We start from the raw sequence: 18726 nt of genomic DNA, 5'->3' as shown, positions 1-18726 counted from the left end.
CCCAGAGGTCCTTTGGCCTTGGGTTACTGACTGAGGACACCAAGTGGCAGCTGTCAGCTCCACCCCCTGGGAGAAGAGTGAAGCAGGATTTTCTGTGTGGGAGTGAGAGCACTGCTTTGTCCCTCCACTCCCACATTCCGCAGGAGCTGGGCCAAGGTCCCAAAGCCTCCCTGGCCCTGGACACTTCCCATTTGAGATAGCCCACTCCTCCTGGGAAACAGGATTCAGGAGGGAATGGAATGGTCCTTCAAAGTGAAGTCAGTCACAGGGTTGCTCCAAGAGCAGTTCCAAACCAGGACCTGGGTCACCCCACATTCAATGCCCTAAAAATTCCTCCTTCAGGTTCCAGCTACTGAGGCTGCCTCTGCAGCCACATGGTGGGGAACAGGGGTAGCTTCTGCTTCTCACTTCTGTTGGGTCTAAATGCTGTGTGTGTGTGTGTGTTGCTAGGAATGGAACCCAGGGGTTCCTCACCTCTGAACTACATCCCCTGCACTTTTTAATTTATTTTGAGCTGGGCGCAGTGGCGCACACCTATAATTTCAGCAGCTGGGGAGGCTGAGGCAGGAGGAACACGAGTTCAAAGCCAGCCTCAGCAAAAGCTAGGTGCTAAGCAACTCAGTGAGACCCTGTCTCTAAATAAAATACAAAATAGGGCTGGGGATGTGGCTCAGTGGTAGAGTCCCAGAGTTCAATCCCCAGTACCCCCCAAAAAAGAAAAAAATTTCTTTTGCGACAGTCTGGTCTCAAACTTGCCACCCTCCTGCCTCAGTCTCCAGAGTCACTGACTTAGCAACAGATTTATATATACTCTCTTCATTCTACAATTGATAGCCAGTGAACAAGCCATACTACAGGGTCCAGCTCAAGACCTAGGGGAAACTGTCCACATTGGTGGGGTATATTGCCCCTGAATTCCAGTGAGGCAGTCAGAATTTTGACCCCCTGGCTGGCTAATCACACAATACTAATTTCCAAACAAGGCAAATGGAGTAGGTGCTATGCTTTCAGATGGCCATGGGGGTACCACCCTTCTCTTGGTTCCCTTCTGCTTACCATGTGGGCCCACTGGGGTCTAGAAGGGGACACATATCTGGGATGAGGCAATAAATTCTGCTGTGTGGGCAGACAGAAGATCCCTTTCACACCACCTGAGACTGCCCCTCCCACCAGCTAGTACTTGAGGCTGGAGACTTAGGGTGGCCACAACCACAGACATCTTTTGTTTTTTCCATGTTGCTGGGGATCAAACACAAGGCCCCACACATGCTAGCTAAGCAGTCAACCACTGAACTACATTCTCAGCTCAACATCTTATGCCTACCTAGGTTCATCTGACTTAACCTGTCTCCCCAGTCAGTGGTCCTTACCCCAAGCTCCCAGCACAAAACTGGAAAGCAATTTCCCTATCAGTCTCCCCACCCTCCTCCCCTGAACCAAGGAAACATGCACTTCCTGAAAAAGTATAGACATAAAAGTCCTCTGTGCTGGGACAAGAACGGCCTCCTGGACACTCTGAAAGCTCTTTTTCTTTATGGGTCACTGCACTGCTCTGCTCAGGGAGTCTCCCTGGCTCTGCCATGCCCAAGCCACTAAAATGCACCTCTAGAATCCAAACTGATATGAGAAGAACCTTGTGAAGGATGACAGGTTTCTCTATCATGGCTTCCAGGTCCCACAGGTGGCAAAGGACACCCAGTGACCCATAGAGACTAAATGGGAGACCAAAAGAGATCACTCCTACCATGGACAGAAAACCATTTTTCTTGACTGGGTGAAGAAGGAAGGGGTTCTGGGACCCCTTCCTTTTCTGGAGAGGTGTGACTGAGGCAGTTTTGGAAACTCAGTCTGGATTGAACTGCTTTTCTGGCTCTTTCTTCTCTCTCTGAGCAGTTCTGATGTCCTATCTGATGGTCCAAATGTCAGTCAATGATGTCAGCCTAGAGCCACATTCCAGGGGTTCTTATTTCTCCTGGGGCTGCCTTATCTCAAACACTCCATGTTGTCAGACTGTGGCAACACTGCATTCCTTATGACAAAGTGCTTCCCATTTATGCCCAATTAACCATCAACAAATTTGTGATTGCACCAGTGTGCACATTCAGATACATGTAGAATCTGCTAGATAAGAAGGAATCAGGTTCCTTGGAAGGGAGGCCACAGGCAACAGTCTTTCTGCAAAAACATCAGCTGTAACTACAATCAGATCCCTCCCTGCCTTATTCCTTCTCTGAGGAAGAAATATCTAACTATGGTGGGCAAGAAAACCAAGCATACAATGCATGGTAGGCAGGAGGAAAAGAGAGATACAACTCAGAAGACAGACAGACTTGGCAGATTAGTACTTAACCTGTTATGTTTTAAAATATGTCACCCACCTTCTTATAACAAGTCATGATCTTAGACTATTGCTGTATATGTTATCAAGTCAAATATTTTTTCCTCTCGTTCTCACTGAAGAGACTTGAGAACTTTGTGCAATGGAGTGGCCCTGGAATCGGGAAACACCACGGATGAAATAAGAAGCATGAGGATGCCTATGTTGGATGCCTGGACAACCAGCAGGGATATCCCTGTGGCCATCTTCCACGGGACCAGCTGTTCCTACTTCTGAGCAGTGACCACAACTCTGAACTCCTCCTGCTACTCTGGACAACTGTTAAGACCCAAGAACCCTTGGCGCACATGCACATTCAGCCAGGAGAGGGCGCATAAGCACCAATTTCATTCACTTTTTTGGAGTGGCCCCAGAAGTGCCATTGGTGACACCCCTCCAAAGAAGGGATTCTGAAAGTTCAGAAAGGAGTTTTTCACTGTTTTTTTAATCTTCTGCCAATATTAACTAGTAAACAGAAATAAAACTATGACGTGCAGCAGGCGTATTCCTTGCAAACTGTATCTAAGAGCATTCAGATGGTATCTCATGCTTCCTTTTGGGATCTCTCCTTTCCAAAGAGGCCAAAAGCAGTTTCTTTATGAGATACCCTAGCCAGATGCCCTCTCTCCCAGGCATCCCACTATTCAGCAGGATAGCCACAATCTATACCTGAACACCTGTTTAAAGGATATGCCAGAGCACTGTGACGGACACTTGGTGTGTGCGTTATTTCCTGTTTGCTCCCAGTAACCTTATCACATGGATATTGTCCTCTCTCTCCATGTGAGAGAAAGGCAGGTTCAGAGAGCTGGTGCTCTGCTCAGGGCCACCTGCTCAGTATAGTAGGGTCGAGATCCAAACTCAAGTCAGCCTGACTCGAAAGCCTGTTCTCCTGTCACTCACCCACCTCCTCAGACTCCTTCGGGAGAACATGGGAAGACACTTTCACTCAAAGGCCATGTGAGCCTGAGGAAGAAGTAATTCTTTTTTTGGTACTGGTGACTGAACCCAGGGGTTTTCTACTACTGAGCTAAAACTCAAGTCCTTTTTAATTTTTATTTTGAGACAGGGTCTTACTAACTTGCCCAAGCTGACCTCAAACTTGTAATCCCCCTGCCTCTACCTCCAGAGTCACTTGGATTATAGGCATGTGCCATCACACCTTGCAAGAAGTAATTCTCCTAGCAATGAAGCATGGCATCACTCCGGAGATGAGGCCCAAGTGTAGGCAGCCTTCCTCATGACCCAGCCTGCCTGCCTTGGCCATCTTTTCAACAGCTCTGTTCCAGCGCCTTGATGGCTCCTCACCCTGCCTAGGGAGGAGGTAATGAGCCTTCATGTGGGCTGGAATCAAGGTGGGGTAGTCACTGTTCCCTCAGCTCAGGGCTCAGGAGACAGAGACATTAACAAGAAAGAAAGGAGGCCAAGAGGGCAGGCAAGAAAAAGTGAGTCATCACAGGCTGGTTACGCAGACGCTCCCTCACCGGGAGTGGCTGAGGAAGTGTGGTGGGGAGGTTCACTGATAAGCTGAGAACAGGGAGCCAAGCCAGCGGTCTGAAACAGGCAGACTCCTAACCTCCCAGCTCCAAGTAAACAAGGCACTGGGTAGGGAGGAGGCAGCCAGGAGGGGAAGGGCCAAGCCAGAGAAAGCATCTACTGACATGGCGGCAGTCTCCCAGAGCAGCTTTTGAGGGAATAGTCCCAGCCAAAGCTTTGCTGCTTCCCCCATAACTGAGCATAACCAACTGTGAGGAGGTTGGGCTGTAATCCAGTCAGGAGAAAAGTCAAAGAAAAAGGAGAGCGAGAAGAGCTTGCCCCTCAGCAAGTGCTGCTAGATTTCCTCAGGTCTGGAAAACATGACAGACATTCAAAATCCTCTTCTGGCCTTAAGACCACCAAGACATCACTGAGGCAGGTTCAGTGAGTTTATGACCCCTCACCACTTGTAACAGTGGGGGTGAGGGGTGAGTGTTCCTCTGGGGACAGGATCCAGGGCTTCCAGAAACTCTGGATTTTGAGACTCCAAAAAGGAGGGAGAATCATAACATAAAGAAGGAAATGGAGCCCAGTGTGGTGGCGCCTGTAATCCCAGCAACTCAGGAGGCTGAGGCAGGAGGATCATGAGTTCAAAGCCAGCCTCAGCAACTAAGCAACTCAGTGAGACCCTGTCTCTAAATAAAATACAAAATAGGGCTGGGGATGTGGCTCAGGGGTGAGTACCCCTGAGTTCAATACTAGTACCCCCCGTCAACCCCCCCCCCAAAAGAAGGAAATAGAGACATAAAGGGTTGCCCAGTTTTTAGTATTAGTATGTCCCATGCACATTGAGAAATACTAAAAATTATTCACTGTTTAAAATTCAAATTTAACTCAGTGTCCTATTTTTTTATTTGCTAAATCTGACAACTCTCATTGAGGTCACCCGTCACAACCAAGTTTTCCCACTCCTGAGCTCACTCTCTCCAGGCAGAGCCATTAAGAGTCACACAGTACCTTAAAGAGAACAAGCAAGCAAACAAGAAAACCCAAAGTTGTCTTTCCAGCTGCTTTAGTATACCCGGCTGTATGATGTAGCCAGGAACCCCCGGTCACAACGAAGCCGTTAAGCTACTATCCTGCCCAAACAGCACTAGCACAGGGATAAAAGGATAAAGCTGGGATGCAGTGTGCTCTAGCCCTTTCCTGGACCAAGACTCTATAGTGCTTTTACTGCTCTAAAGATATGAGAGAAAAAAACAAGAACAAAATAATCTTAAACAGAGAACACCAACTCCAGCAATGTGTGTTTTTTATTGGGGTGGGGGTGAGCAGGTGGTGGTACTGGGGTTTTAACCCACGGGCACTTTACCACTGAGCTATATCCCCAGCCCTTTTTATTTTCATATAGATAGGGTTCTGCTAAATTGCTGAGGCTGGGGGTGTAGCTCAGGCCTAGCTGCAAGAGGCCTTGGGTTCAATCCCCAGTATTGCCACAAACTAACAAAACAATAAATTGCTGAGTCTGCTCTCAAACTTGTGATCCTTCTACCTCAGCCTCCCAAGTCACTGGGATTACAATTAAGTGCCACCACCTAGCTTCAAGAGAATTAGAGAACGCTAAAGGCAGGGGATGAGAACCTGATGACACTTACCAGGGAACCCTCCCTGAAACCCATGAAAAGATAAGCTAGGCTTTTCTGTGGTCTGTTTCCAAAGCTCAGTGCCAACACAGGCACTAGGGTAATGCCATGAGAGCCAGCAAAGGGATAGCTCCCACCTCCTAGAAGACAGACCCTTGATTTTATGCAGAAGGAGAGCCGTGCACTCCCTGCAGGCAAGGAGGTGTCCCACCCCTATCTCCTGCTCCTCACCAGTGTAATCGCAGTGCGTGAAGGAAGGCTGAGAGGCCCTCCATGATCAGCAGGATGGCCACGGTCAGTGTGGCAAAAGCGGCAAAGATGAAAAACAGCGCCAGTCCTCCGGCTAAGCTCTTCACACTCAGGCCGATGTGGATCACCATGGTCCAAAGCACCTCGGAGAGTTCTGGGAAATGGGGAGACACAAAGTCTGATTCAGTCTAACAAGAGGTGGCTGTGGACCTTGTATTTATCTCTGGCATCCTTCCCTGGAGGGTTCCTTGCCCTGTGGATTCCCACAGTTAGGTAGGTTCACCATGCACAGCTAAACTAGCATAAGTGGTAATCAAAGAAAAAGGATAGCGAGAAGAGGCCCCTCAGCAACTGCTGCTGGATTTCCTCAGGTCTGGAGAACATGTACTCATTCTGCTTGGATTCAGGTGCCAGAATAATTCTAGAACCTTCACATGCTGGATAAACCTTCACGCAATTGAGGGTGTGCCCAGAGAAAGGAAAACCCGATTCTGGGTGGGAGGGAAACATACTCACGTGCATGAGCAAGGCTGAGCGCCCAGAGCCGCAGGTAGGAGGCGGTGTTGGAGATGCAGCCCAGGCAGTACTCAATGGTGTGGATGGCCTGGTGGACCATGGTGTCCCCAAAGTCAAACTGTTGTGGGAGGTAATCAGAGAGATGGTATCAGGCCAGTAGGGAGTGCAGGAGTACTGAGTTGTTTCCTAGTACTTTTGAGCCCAGGCCAGTTCAGGGGACTACACTTCTTAAGTCTGGCACCTCACCTTTGGAAGGGCTGGGAACACCCAGTGCTGTACTCAGGTACTTAGTAGAGATGCCTTCTCCAGAAATCCTGCCTGGCTTGGCTCCCAACTGGGAAACCCTACCCCTTCAATATACTACACTGCATCGATTTCCCCGCAAGTATTGGAGAGTGAACCAGGGGTGCTTTACGACTTTAGTCCTGTTTATTATGACACAGGGTCTAAGTTGTTCAGGTTGACACTGAACTTGTGATCTTCCTGCCTCAGCCTCCCCTCCTAAGTGGCTGGTTAATGAGATTCTTCTCAACATGTTTGTTTTCTCTCCCTGCTGGGCTTTGAACTCAAGTCAAGTATGTGCTGTGTCTGGCACTCAGTTGGGAGGAAGACTGGGCTTGGGATCATAAGGACTTGTCAGTGGACTGAGCCCAGCTGATTCCCACCTTCTGCTGATGCCCACCAGGGAGCCCTGCTGGGAATCTGGCAGCTCTCTCAAGCCTGCAGAAGACTAAGCCTCTATGACATCTTTACTTATTCTTTTATAGCCTTTTGGGATCAAAATCACCTTTTTCTTCTGTGACTTCTGAAGACATTACCAGGAAAATTTTGACAGTCTTACCAATTCCCACATGGATAGCTGCTTAAGGCCAAACAGCTTGCCTTGGGTTTTTGTTTTCCTCATGCTCCCTTTCTTCCAGCTTTCCTTTCAACATCAAGAATTATTTCTAAAAGAAAGAGGTGGGCTAGAACAGGCTCTGAGGAGTCCACTTTAAGGACTGCTCCAAGAACAACTGGGGGAAATACAGGTTTTTGAGTAGTATATTCTAGAAGCCCCAGGTGGAGTAATCAATAGCCCATAAAAGACCACAGGACATTCCCCTTCTTGGGTCTCCTCCCTAGAGCCGAGCCTAGGAGCCTCATGGACCTCAGGACTCCTGTGGCTCAGCCACTGCCTGGCCCTCAGGTCAGTGTCTATTTTTCACCCCAGTTTCTAAACTGTATTTAGGGACTAGGCTGGTAAAGCCAAAGTGCAGTGGGACCAGTTCCAGCATGCCACCTTTCATGAATGCCTCACTTTGTTTCACCTCTGACTATGCCCTGCCTTATTTCTGGACTTTTCTCATGGAACAGGCTCTTTGAATCTCTTACCTACCCTGAAAACACAGTAACCCTAGTTTTCCTGAGGTACCTTAACCCTAGCAACGCTGTGAGCAGCTTTTCCCCACTACTGCTGTCTGTGCTGAGGGGAAGTCAAGTCCACAGCTCTAAGACGCCCAGGGGCTCCCTGAGAAGCTGCCCTTTTTAGCATTTTTATTCCCCTCAGGATTCTCCCATTGAAAAAGGAAAGGGAGAGGGGGAAGCTACCCTTCCAGGCATTATCCTCACTTTCTCCTCTCCTTCACTCCCATCTTCCTGCTTGGTCATAGTTTCTGAGGTGATGTGAGAAGTAAGTGAAAAATCTAGCCCAGCATTTGGAAGCACTGGCCCCACAGAAGTCAACTTGGACGGAACCATGAGTCAAGGAGCACTCCCCATCTGCAGGCTTATCTCAGCTTCCCCTGGCTCCATTCATTCCATATCTTGGCTTCTGCCTTCTTCTAAGGAAGGTGGCCACCTTACCTCCCCATGGTTAAATACTATGTCCTTGACTGTGTTTCTGTAGTGTCTGTCACTTCCTCCTTCTTGAGACACTTGTTTTCCCTTGGACTTTATTATTCTAACTTTCTGAACATTCTTTATTCATCTCCACCACAGTTCTTCCTTAAACACTGAGGTTCCCTGGAGTTCCAACCTCAGCCCTTTAGGTCTTTCCTGTGGGACTGCCACTCAGGGCCTCAACAGTCCCAAATGAACATCTCCATCTCCCTGTTGCCTATTCTCAATTAGCTGTGCTATGTGTTGCTGTGCTGTACTTTCTGGTACACCACAGGCCTTGATTCAACACCACCTGAACAAAATTAATTAGCTGCTCCCCTCTGCCTCCAAAAAGACCTATTTCCATTCCATGTCCAATCCTGGCAGTCTATCTTACTCGCACTCTCTATATTCACCAAGGCACTGGGACCTTAGCTTTTGAAGCCAGGGGTGCTTCACCACAGCACTATATCCCCAACCCTTTTTATTTTTATTTATTTATTTTTTGGGTCCCAGGGATTGAACACAGGGGCACTCAACCATTGCGCCACATCCCCAGCCCTATTTTGTATTTTATTTAGAGACAAGGTCTCACTGAGTTTCTTAGTACCTCGCCATTGCTGAGGCTGGCTTTGAATTAATGATCCTCCTGTCTCAGCCTCCTGAGCTGCTGGGATTACAGGTGCCTTTTTATTTTTTGAGACAGGATCTCACTAAGTTGCTGAGGCTGGCCTTCAACTTCTGATCCTCCTGCGTTAGCTTTCCAAGTTGCTTGGATTATAGGTGTGCCCTAGCTTCAGCAGCTTTTACTTTGGTTTTTTTTTTTTTTTGATTTATTTGATTTATTTTTAGTTGTAGTTGGACACAATACCCTTATTTTATTTATTTATTTTTATGTGGTGCTGAGGATCGAACCCGGGCTGCACGCATGCCAGGCGAGCGCGCTACCACTTGAGCCACATCCCCAGCCCCAACTTTCTTAATGTCTCATATTGGCCCCTTCATTTCCAACTCCTCCTATAAATGCCTTACTTCACTTCAGGCTGCCCAATTCTTTCCTGAATCACATCAGACTAGATGGTGTCCCTGTCTTCAGACTGTGCCCCTCCCCCACCCAACAACCCCTACAACTCTAACCCTGGAGCTAGTTCAGCAATGCACATGTGCCTGTGTTGCTCCAGCTTTTCCACTCTCGGATGGCTCCTGTTGCCCCAAGGAGGCAACAACTACTATGGCATGTTTCTGCCAAACCTCTCGTCTCATCTCCCACCAGTCCTCCAACTCCTGACTCTGCTCCAGCCAAGCTGAACACCTGCTCATCTCCACCCCCAGAAACCCCTGCTTGTCCAGGCTATGCTCAGGAATAAGTCCCTGAGGGAATCCTTTTCTGAATTCTTCCCAACCTCATCCCAGTGTTTCTCAAGGCCTTATCTGTGCTCCCACAGCATCCTGAGCAGTGCCCATCATGGCATCCGCCACCCAGACTGTCTCCCCACTTTGGGAGATGCTTAAAGGCAAGAACTATGGGCTTTTTTCCCTTGGTCTCTACAGCACTAAACATATGGCTTGATGACACACAGAAGGTGAATGAATGACTAGATGGGTTGGTGAGTGTTTGGACAGGTGGGTGAGTATGGGGATGAGTTGGTGAATCACCTCATGAGAAGCCAGTGGGGAGGGGGCTGTTGACCCTTGCTGAGTGGTTACAACTTTTTAAAAAAATATATATTTATTTATTTTTAGTTGTAATTGGACACAATACCTCTATTTCACTTATTTACTTTTATGTGGTGCTGAGGATCCAACCCAGGGTCTCGCATGTGCGGGGTGCGCTCTCTACCGCTGAGCCACAACCCCAGCCCCTAGTTACAACTTTTGAGACTATCAAGTGTCCTGGTCCTTATTTGCAACAAAAATGAGTGCCTCCCAGGGAACACACAAGGGTTTGCATCCAAGCAAAATGGGGAAATTCTAGAAGCAGGCTGGACTTTTTAAGGGAATTTTCTTTGTTTAGTATCATTATGTAACTGATATAGTTACCTAAATTTTGGCTGAAGAGTATCAGTGCCTGATAAAGATACAATGTTATGACTATTAAGGAAGCACAGTGAACTAAATCTCTGAGTTGGGTGGCCAAAGACTGGGAAGGCTGAATTAGAGTCTATCTTCTTTGACTGTCCAACCCAAAGGACATGGCTACAAACAAGGACATTGATAAAAGATGGCTGGCTGAACCATTCTGACTAAGACCATGCATTGTGTACTCGATGAGGACAACATTTAGAATGCAATATTGTGGGAGGTGGTGATACCGGGAGAAGGTTGGGTTTCTTGCTAACGTGGAACATTGTCTCCCCAATCATGCCAGGCAGCTCAGCCAATGACTGCACAGAACAAAGAAAATCCTTGATGCCAGCAAAGGAGCCTCTCCAAATGTCAGGAAGACAAGCACTGCCTGTTTTACACAGGTCAGTGAGGTTTTCCATTCCCATTCCACTGCCCTTAGACAGAGGACCAGGAGAGCCAGGAAAGGAAGGGTCTAGGCATTTTAAAGAAGTTTTGTTTTGTTTTTCGGGGGTGGGGGGTAGGAGAAAGATGTAAACAGTGCAGCAAGGCCTTTTAAACACCCAATTCAGAACATGTGTTGCCAAATGAAATATTGCTGAGCTAGAAGGCCTTCCACTCTAGATGTGGCCTGCATATTTAGCCAAACTTCTTTTCATTCTGTTGCTCTTAACATTTGTCTGATATATAAATTCTTCACCAGACAGATTACTCTTCCTGGGATGCATCCGAGAGGCAAAGCCTCCTAAAAGTTGTCTCCCTCTCCACTGGGTCACATGGAGATAGAGCTGACCCCAAGCAAGGGTCTAGTGGTTCTAAGGGGAAGCATCAAGCTGATGAGGGCAGCAGGATGTGGCTGGCTGCATCTCAGACAGGGAGGAAGGGTAAGCTATGCTCATAGGTACTCAGAGGAGCAGGGTGCACAGCTACTCCCAGTGGGAGAGCAACGACATCACAGGAGAGGAACATGAAGACCCAATGGGACTTAGCCCCCAAGGGAAGTCACTTCAAGAATGCCAGTGCAGACATTACTTGCAGCTCCTTCAAAGCCACTCTTAGAGGTATTAGATCTGCAAAGTCAATGACACAAAGACAGAGGTGATCAACATGAGATGCAGTTAATGGAGATGAGCTTTTTCAGAACACAGGCTCACAAACTGGTTAGAAATGGCCAGTGAGATGCAGGATGCACAGTGTCATGTGTGTAGCCCCAGGGTGTTGCAGGGTCAGAGTGATCACAAGGATGGGAAAAGAGAAGCCCCCAAATAAACATGAAGGCTTTTGTCTTACCACTTCGTCCTCGGTAGGCTTGAAAACACAAATTTACACTTAGTGGGAATGCACGCCACACACAGGGTCATAGGTTATGAGCACATACTACTGCCTGCTTCTTGGGGAGGACTGGCAACGAACATTACATGGACTAATAAATTAGTCTACACATGCAAAATGAGAATAGCAGGAACTGAGAGCAGTAAGATAAATATTTTTAAAGGCACCCCAATGCTTGTAATTAAAAAAAAAATCATATACACAGTTGAAAGCGGTCAGACAGACTGAAAAGTTCAATCTAGGTCCTCTACTCATTTATACTTTAAAAATGAATATTTTGCCAAGGGAAGAGGAGCCCAAGTTCGGGACCAGACTGGGAAATATAGCAAAACTCTGTCTCAAAAAACCAAAAGCACACAAAACAATGGGGGAAAAAAAACCCAAAATAAACAAAAAAAAGAACATTCTGTTTTAATAAATAAAACGAATAGTTAATATTTAATAGTTCAATTCAGAGACTTTATGCTATGAATGGTCAGGTAATGACCTATTAAAAAAAAAGAGGCAAATAAAAATTAATAATAAAGGGGCTGGGGCTCAGAGCTAGAGCGCTTGCCTAGCACGTGCAAGGCCCTGGGTTCGATCCTCAGCACCTAATAAAAATAAATAAATAAAATAAAGATATTGTGTCCAACTACAACTAAAAAAATATTTAAATAATAATAACAAAAACAAAATATCTACAACAAGAACACATCAGTAGCATAGGACTTAAAAAGTACCACTGATTGATTATACTCGGTTAACAATGTAAACAGAACAACTGTCAGAAGGATCAAGGGACAAAGAAGCCATCCTGAGTAGTCTGTTTCAGGTAACAAGAACTGGGATGCTGGGTGCTGCTTGGGCTGAGGAGAGCAGTTAGCAGCTGAGACTGTGTGCACAGTACTGCATGCACCATGGAATTCAAGAAGAGCAGAGCAAAGCTGCTGTGGGCTCTATAGGCAACACTGGAGTTAGAGCAAGGGCCCACAGAAAAAGCTGTGGTACCCTAAGCAGCCCAGAGGGCAAACTGATTGTTAGTATTTTTACTTTTCAAGAAGACTGGAGTAAGCTTCTTAGGAAAACAAGACTAGGACTGACCCAAGGTGGAAGGAGAGGAAGCCCACACCACTGGATCTTACCTCTTCTGCGTCCTCTGAATGGGTGGAGAGCTGGTCATGCTGAATAATCTCAGCATCCTCCTCTGTCGGTCCGTTGCCCACCCTGATCCCACCAAAGTTGAGAGTTCCCTACACAGATGAACAGAAAGAGCAGAATTTGCCTGGGCTTTAATGTGACATTCTGTGAGGTGAGGAAGGGCGATGGTTAGTACATACAAACCTCAGAAGAGCATATATCCTAACAACAAGGGCAAAACTCACTAATTGAACAGCTAAGTAAAAATGAACAACTGTTCCCACCCCAAGCACCACTGCCCCAGACCCTACAGGTGGTAACCTGAATTTACCACCTCAGCCAGCTGCACCAAGAGGCATCAACCTAGCCTTGATCGATGCCGAGAACCCTGCTTGAATGAAAACTGAATACAAACACATTCTCTTAACAAGTGCACCTTTATCAGTAAAGGCTGCAAGGGCTTAAATTTGTTGGAAATAAAGATTAGGCTTTCTAAGAGGGAGAGAAGCCAAGAGACATAGTGAGTGCACGCTAGTCTGATAAGCTTTCAACAGGAGCCCAGGAGTTCCAGCAATCTCTCCCAGAAATGTGCAGGATCTCTGCCCAGGACCAAAGGAGTGCCTAGGTTAGGGAAGTAAAAAAAATTAATGTACATTCACTTAATGTACATTTATTTGTGGCTAGAGAATACTGAGTTAAAAAATAACAACAGATCAAAGAGGTGCTTCGGAGAGTTTTAGAGTGTTAAAATGACTGTTACAGGGCAGAAACTGACTTGGCGTTTGTTCCTTCTGTCTTCACAAGTACAGTCTTCAGCAGAAGGGTGTACAAGTTTGGATAGAATTTTAAAGTCAACTTGAGAAGCAGCCCTAGAACCACTTCATAAGTCTCTCTCCAGGAAAGAGGTGGAGGGCTATCCTGCAAAATGGCCTATGGGGCAGCAGCACAATGTGCAAGAAGGTTTGGCCAACTACACTGTGGTTCTTCTCCTTAGCTTCACCTTTTGGGGTACCCCTTTTACCACAGTTCACTGGCTAGCTCAGACCCCAATGTCTGCACAGATTCTCCCTTTTTCTTCTTCTGAGTGGGGGTACTTGGGATTAAACTCAAGTATTTAAACCGTGTTCAAATACTTAGGCCTTACCCCTAAGCCATATCCCTAGCTCTCTTTTTTATTTTGAAATGGGTCCTTGCTAAGTTACTGAGACTGGCCTCAAACTCACAATCCTCCTGCCTTAGCCTCCCAAGTTGTTGAGATTATAGGCATGTGGTTCCATACTCAGAGTCTCCCTCTTTTTCTAACAGTGGTCCTCATATGCTGGTCAAAAAATCAGCAGCATTATAATCGTCTTAAAGCTATACTTTTAAAAAAACTTTCAAATACTATCTCCAGAAATTATAAATATGGTAGGTCTAGGGTGGGGCACAGTAAATCCATATTTAAAAAATATTCCCCCACGTAGAAATTACCTAATCATTGTGAAGAGTCTATTAAAAATGTATAACACATGTACCATTTGGGATAGAGCAATCCCATTGTGTGACATGCTTGCAAAACTTTAATAAGCTATACAAAGATATTCCCCAAATTGTTTATAATGGCAAAGAATTGGGAATAACCAACACATCCATCAATGAGAAAGTGATTATGTAATTTTGGCATATCCAACAATATTCTCTGGAATGCCAGGCTACCTAGAGAGTAGGCATCACTGTGAAATAACTAATAATACACATTCAATCTTAAATAAATAAATAAATAAATAAGGGGCAGAAGAGCCACAGTTTAAAACCCAACTCTTAATGTGTTTCCCCGCACCCACATACACATACACATACACACACACACACACACGTTGTATCCAAAGATGACAGATATATGCTAGAGGCAAAGCCCCTCCCTATTAATAATACCCTGGAGGTGGAGGAAAACTGCAGTGGGAACCGATGTTTTCTTCTTAGTTATTACTATGCACACTCTCCAGCCAAGTGTACCTACTATTTTATTTTTCAAAGTGTCAACAGGGGATTGTCTGGATCATGGATCACTTTTATTTCTTCTTCCATTTATCTATTTTGTTTTAATACCCTAAGAAACCAACCCAAAGTTTATGGGTGATTCTGATATGTAGTCATATTTGGGAACCACTGAAACCTGTGTACCAAAAAAAAAAAAGCACAAAAGCTGGGAGCAGTGGTACAACCCTGTAATCTCAGTGACTGGGAGACTCAGGTAGGAGAATTGCAAACTTGAGGCCAGCCTCCACAAATTAGTGTGACCCTGTCTCAAAATTAAAAATAGGCATAGTGGTGCATGCCTGTAATCCCAGTGGCTCCTAAGGCTGAGGCAGGAGGATCCCAAGTTCCAAGCCAGCCTCAGCAACTTGGCAAGGCGCTAAGCAATTCAGTGAGTCCCTGTCTCTAAATAAAAATACAAACAGGGCTGGGGATATGGCTTAGTGGTCAAGTGCCCCTGAGTTCAATCCCCAATACCCCCCACAAAAAAAAATAATAATAATAACAACAAAAGGCTGGGTATGTCTGTAGCTCAGTGATAGAGCATCCCTGGGTTATATCCTCAGTGCCCCCTCCCAAAATAGGGGCACAAGAGGGAACTCCAGTGTGTCCTGAGCTGGGTTATAGGCTTCAGGATGGTTTCAGGATTCAAAGCTACCAAAGCAAAAGGCTTTTCTGTTTTTCCAGCAGATAAAGTGAGGGCAGACAGGTTAAACCTCCCAGCCAGACAATAACAAGTACCTCTTCAGAATGCAGAGAATAAGAGTTATGGATAGGGGGATGAAAGACACACATCAGCACAAAAACTGAAATTAAAACTGTGATACACCACTCACAGACAACTAAGAGGACAAAAACCAAATCCGTGTTCAAATACTCAGCCCTCTGGCATTAAGAATCTAGAGCCCTTCTTGTAGAGTGGTCATCCTGAAGCCACTGAATGGGCTGCTCCCCAGAAGCAGATGTTTGGTTAAAGAACCACTGAGATAAGAAGACACTAAGAATGTGAAGGGCTCCAGACTGGGATTTTTGACTTGGAATTTATCGTAGAAGTCACTGCCAGGTTTAAAAGCATCAAGACCTTCTCAGAAGTACTTTATGATGCTAAGACTAGCAGAAATAAAAGTGCACGGAAAGAACATTAATAATGGGCTGTATGTGTTTTAAGGGTTTTATTTCTTACAGGAAAAAGAAAGTAAGCCCCTACACTTGATTAAAATTTCTTTTGACCCAAAATACCAGCCCCTTTAGAGTAGTTCTAGTAGGAGGGCTAAGCATTTTTCCAAAAGGATCAGGAACACCTATTGGAGGAAATGGTTATCCATCTAAGTACTTCATTTTCTTTAAAGGAGTATATGCTACTAGAACATGGAAGTACATGAGTAATCACCATAATCACCACTAGGGAGATTCTTTTTTAAATCTTGTAGTTTCATAATCTAGAATATACTGAGCTAATTTGATATTAGTGCATTATGAGATTGTGGTTAAAAGATGTTTTTTAAGGACAAATACTCAAATGCTAACATTCAAAGTGTTATTACTGAATCACAACGTAGTATCAGAAGAGGGGAAAATCAAGACAGAAGATGACTTTGGTTACTACACTGGATATACAGTAGGCACAAGACACATGGGAAAGTGGAGGTCTCACTGAAACAGCTGAGGACATAAGGGTTTCTGAGTCTTTCACAAAAAGGAAATATGTACACATTCTCACTTTAAAGAGCATTAAATAATTTTGCTAAAAAGGACCCAAAGTCTAAGAATCATTCTGAAGCAGAACTCTAAAGTACAAGAAAACCAATTTAAGAATCACAGAGATGTTTTTGCCTCCCTGTTGAAAAATCATCCAATACATGGTCACAAAATACAGACACAAAAGTAGATGAGTCCAAGAGCTGCCATTTTGGTTTAAGATGATGGGACTTGGAGAGGGTACAACAGCCACTTCACTCCCATGGATGGAACTGTACTTACATATTTGAATAGAAACTTAGTAGATCAAGTAAAGATGATACCAGAATCTATTCTTAAGAGATGGAAAGCTCTTCTGTCATCATCTCAATGAGGAACAAGGACATACTTCCCAAGAGTGCACATGTCCCATGCTCTCAACCGTGTTAAAAAAAAATTCTGCTGCACTGTTTGCCACCTCCTTAACAAAATGTTTGGTTTGCTGGATTTAATTCACTCACTGTTGCAGCCGCTGCTGCCTCTAGTCCCTGTTGGCTCGGGGTTGGGCTGACTGGGGCCTCCACAGGTTGCCCTTCCTGATAGTGAATGGAAGAAAAGAAGAAGGGAGAAGAAAACAAAAGAGGGAGAAAGGGAAAGGGGAGACGAATGGAGGGTACATGGAAGGATGAAGATGGTCAGAAAAGGGAGAAGGGTCTTGTAATTCAACTGCTCTCCAATAGCAGGGAAAATCTCACAGCTACATGAGAGTCATGCAACAAGATCTTTTGGGTTTTCTCAGGCAGTGCAATATGTAAGCATTACTGGATAGCCAGAAATTACACACAACACTGAATGTTTGGCAATTCTAACTTTGTGTGTGTGTGTGTGTGTGTGTGTAATTCATATGCACATATACATTAAGCAAACATACATATATGTTGCTTTGGGGGGAAAAAAACATGCTTTAAACCAAACCTTTTGCCCAGATGTGTTGGTTGGTTGAAGTATAATTAAAAAAAAAAAAAAAAAGTCTCAGTGTCATTCCTATGGTCACCCAGGCAAATCATATGAGTGGGTTCACCTGTCTGTAGCTTTTGCAACCTTGTTTTGGCTGATGCTGCATCTAGACAGGTTCAGGCCTGGATTCTGATGAGCACAGCATGAATAAAGCATGACCAGGAAAGGTAAAAACTTGTGATTTGTTCTAACCCAGCTACTAAAGCTGAATCCATATGTCTGAGCAGCAAGTATATAATACTGACTTTGGCAGGCCTAGTTCTCATGCTGGGATATAACATGAATGTGTTTTAAGAGTGTACAGATTTGTGCACAGCTAATTATATCATCTGAGAAATCATCTTGTTATTTACTTATTATTTGTTTATTTCTTTTTGCAGTACTGGGGATTGGACTTATGGCCTCACATATGCTAGGCAAGTACTCTACAACTGAGCTACATCCCCAGTCTTATTACCTAGATCTTAAAAAAAAAAAAAGTCTAGTAATTTTTAATAGTAGATATACACTTACCAAATGCTTCCTCCTCAAATATTGATGGCGAAGAACCAGTGGCTTAAACAGTAGCATCCAAGGTACACACAGCAGAGCAACCACTACCAGGAAACACTGAATTCCTTTCTGCAAAATAAGGATAGGGCACGTCACTTTAAAGTACATTAATCAGATGTACAGTTTCTAAATCCAGCACAAATTTCCTCCAAACAGTTCTTTCTTACTGATATATTAATAACACTGTCTAGTGTCTCATATTACTTAATAGATGCTGTGGCAAACTTGAGAATTGTTCCATAAGAGGATAGTTCTAAATTTCATCTTTTCTGGATATAGAAATGACAGTGAACCCTCCAAGATAAGACAAATGGTCTCAATTTATATCTGGGTGTATGGGCCTAAAACTAAATATTACAGAAAGGTATTTTAGGTTTTTTTTAGGGTCAGAGAAACATGTGGCTTCCTGACAACCAATGAGAGCCACCCTCTGGGTTGACACACCTGTCCAGAATACAGCATTGAAATACCAGAATCCGGATAGGAAAAGAGGAACATGTTGATGAAATGGATCAGAAGGCTAGGTGCGTTCTCAGAAGAATAAGCATCATAGGCTGTCCATTTGTAAAAAATTAGGATAACCAAGTAGCCAAACAAAGAGGACATGAAGATCACTTCAGGAATAAATCCAAAGTAGATATTCAGGGGCTTCTTGAAATAGCTAAAAAGGGAAAGAGGAAAAAAATGAAGATTATGGCTCAATAGACCAGGGCCACTCCTTCACTGAATATAATATTCACTACATTTTTCACCCAGGAGCACTTTTATGTTATAGGGGACTGAACCCAGCGCTTCCCTCATGCCAGGCAAGCAATGTTACTTCCCTGGCCC

At 44.9% G+C, this 18726-nt stretch overlaps 1 protein-coding gene across 6 annotated transcripts in view; it reads right to left on the bottom strand.

The window, feature by feature from the left end:
- The window catches only part of Atp6v0a1 (ATPase H+ transporting V0 subunit a1), a 57871-nt gene that overhangs the window by 2851 nt on the left and 36294 nt on the right, over positions 1-18726 (bottom strand). For 3 of the 6 annotated variants that reach the window (XM_058579946.1, XM_058579948.1, XM_058579947.1), the window contains 6 exons: positions 18340-18556; positions 17857-17964; positions 12639-12746; positions 11473-11490; positions 6262-6379; positions 5728-5899 (listed from right to left, as the gene is read on the bottom strand). In XM_058579946.1, coding sequence (XP_058435929.1) covers positions 5728-5899; positions 6262-6379; positions 11473-11490; positions 12639-12746; positions 17857-17964; positions 18340-18556 — 741 coding nt within the window. Of the gene's footprint in view, positions 1-5727; positions 5900-6261; positions 6380-11472; positions 11491-12638; positions 12747-16847; positions 16923-17856; positions 17965-18339; positions 18557-18726 lie in introns of all 6 variants that reach the window. The other 3 variants (XM_046446558.2, XM_046446559.2, XM_058579949.1) reach the window with 2 other exon arrangements.

The sequence above is a fragment of the Marmota monax genome, unplaced genomic scaffold (assembly GCF_021218885.2).
Source record: "Marmota monax isolate L192 unplaced genomic scaffold, Marmota_monax_Labrador192_F-V1.1 WCK01_AAM20220418_F8-fsc00346, whole genome shotgun sequence".
In the NCBI taxonomy this organism is placed as follows: Eukaryota; Metazoa; Chordata; class Mammalia; order Rodentia; family Sciuridae; genus Marmota; species Marmota monax.
This window is presented reverse-complemented; position numbering and strand designations above follow the sequence as displayed.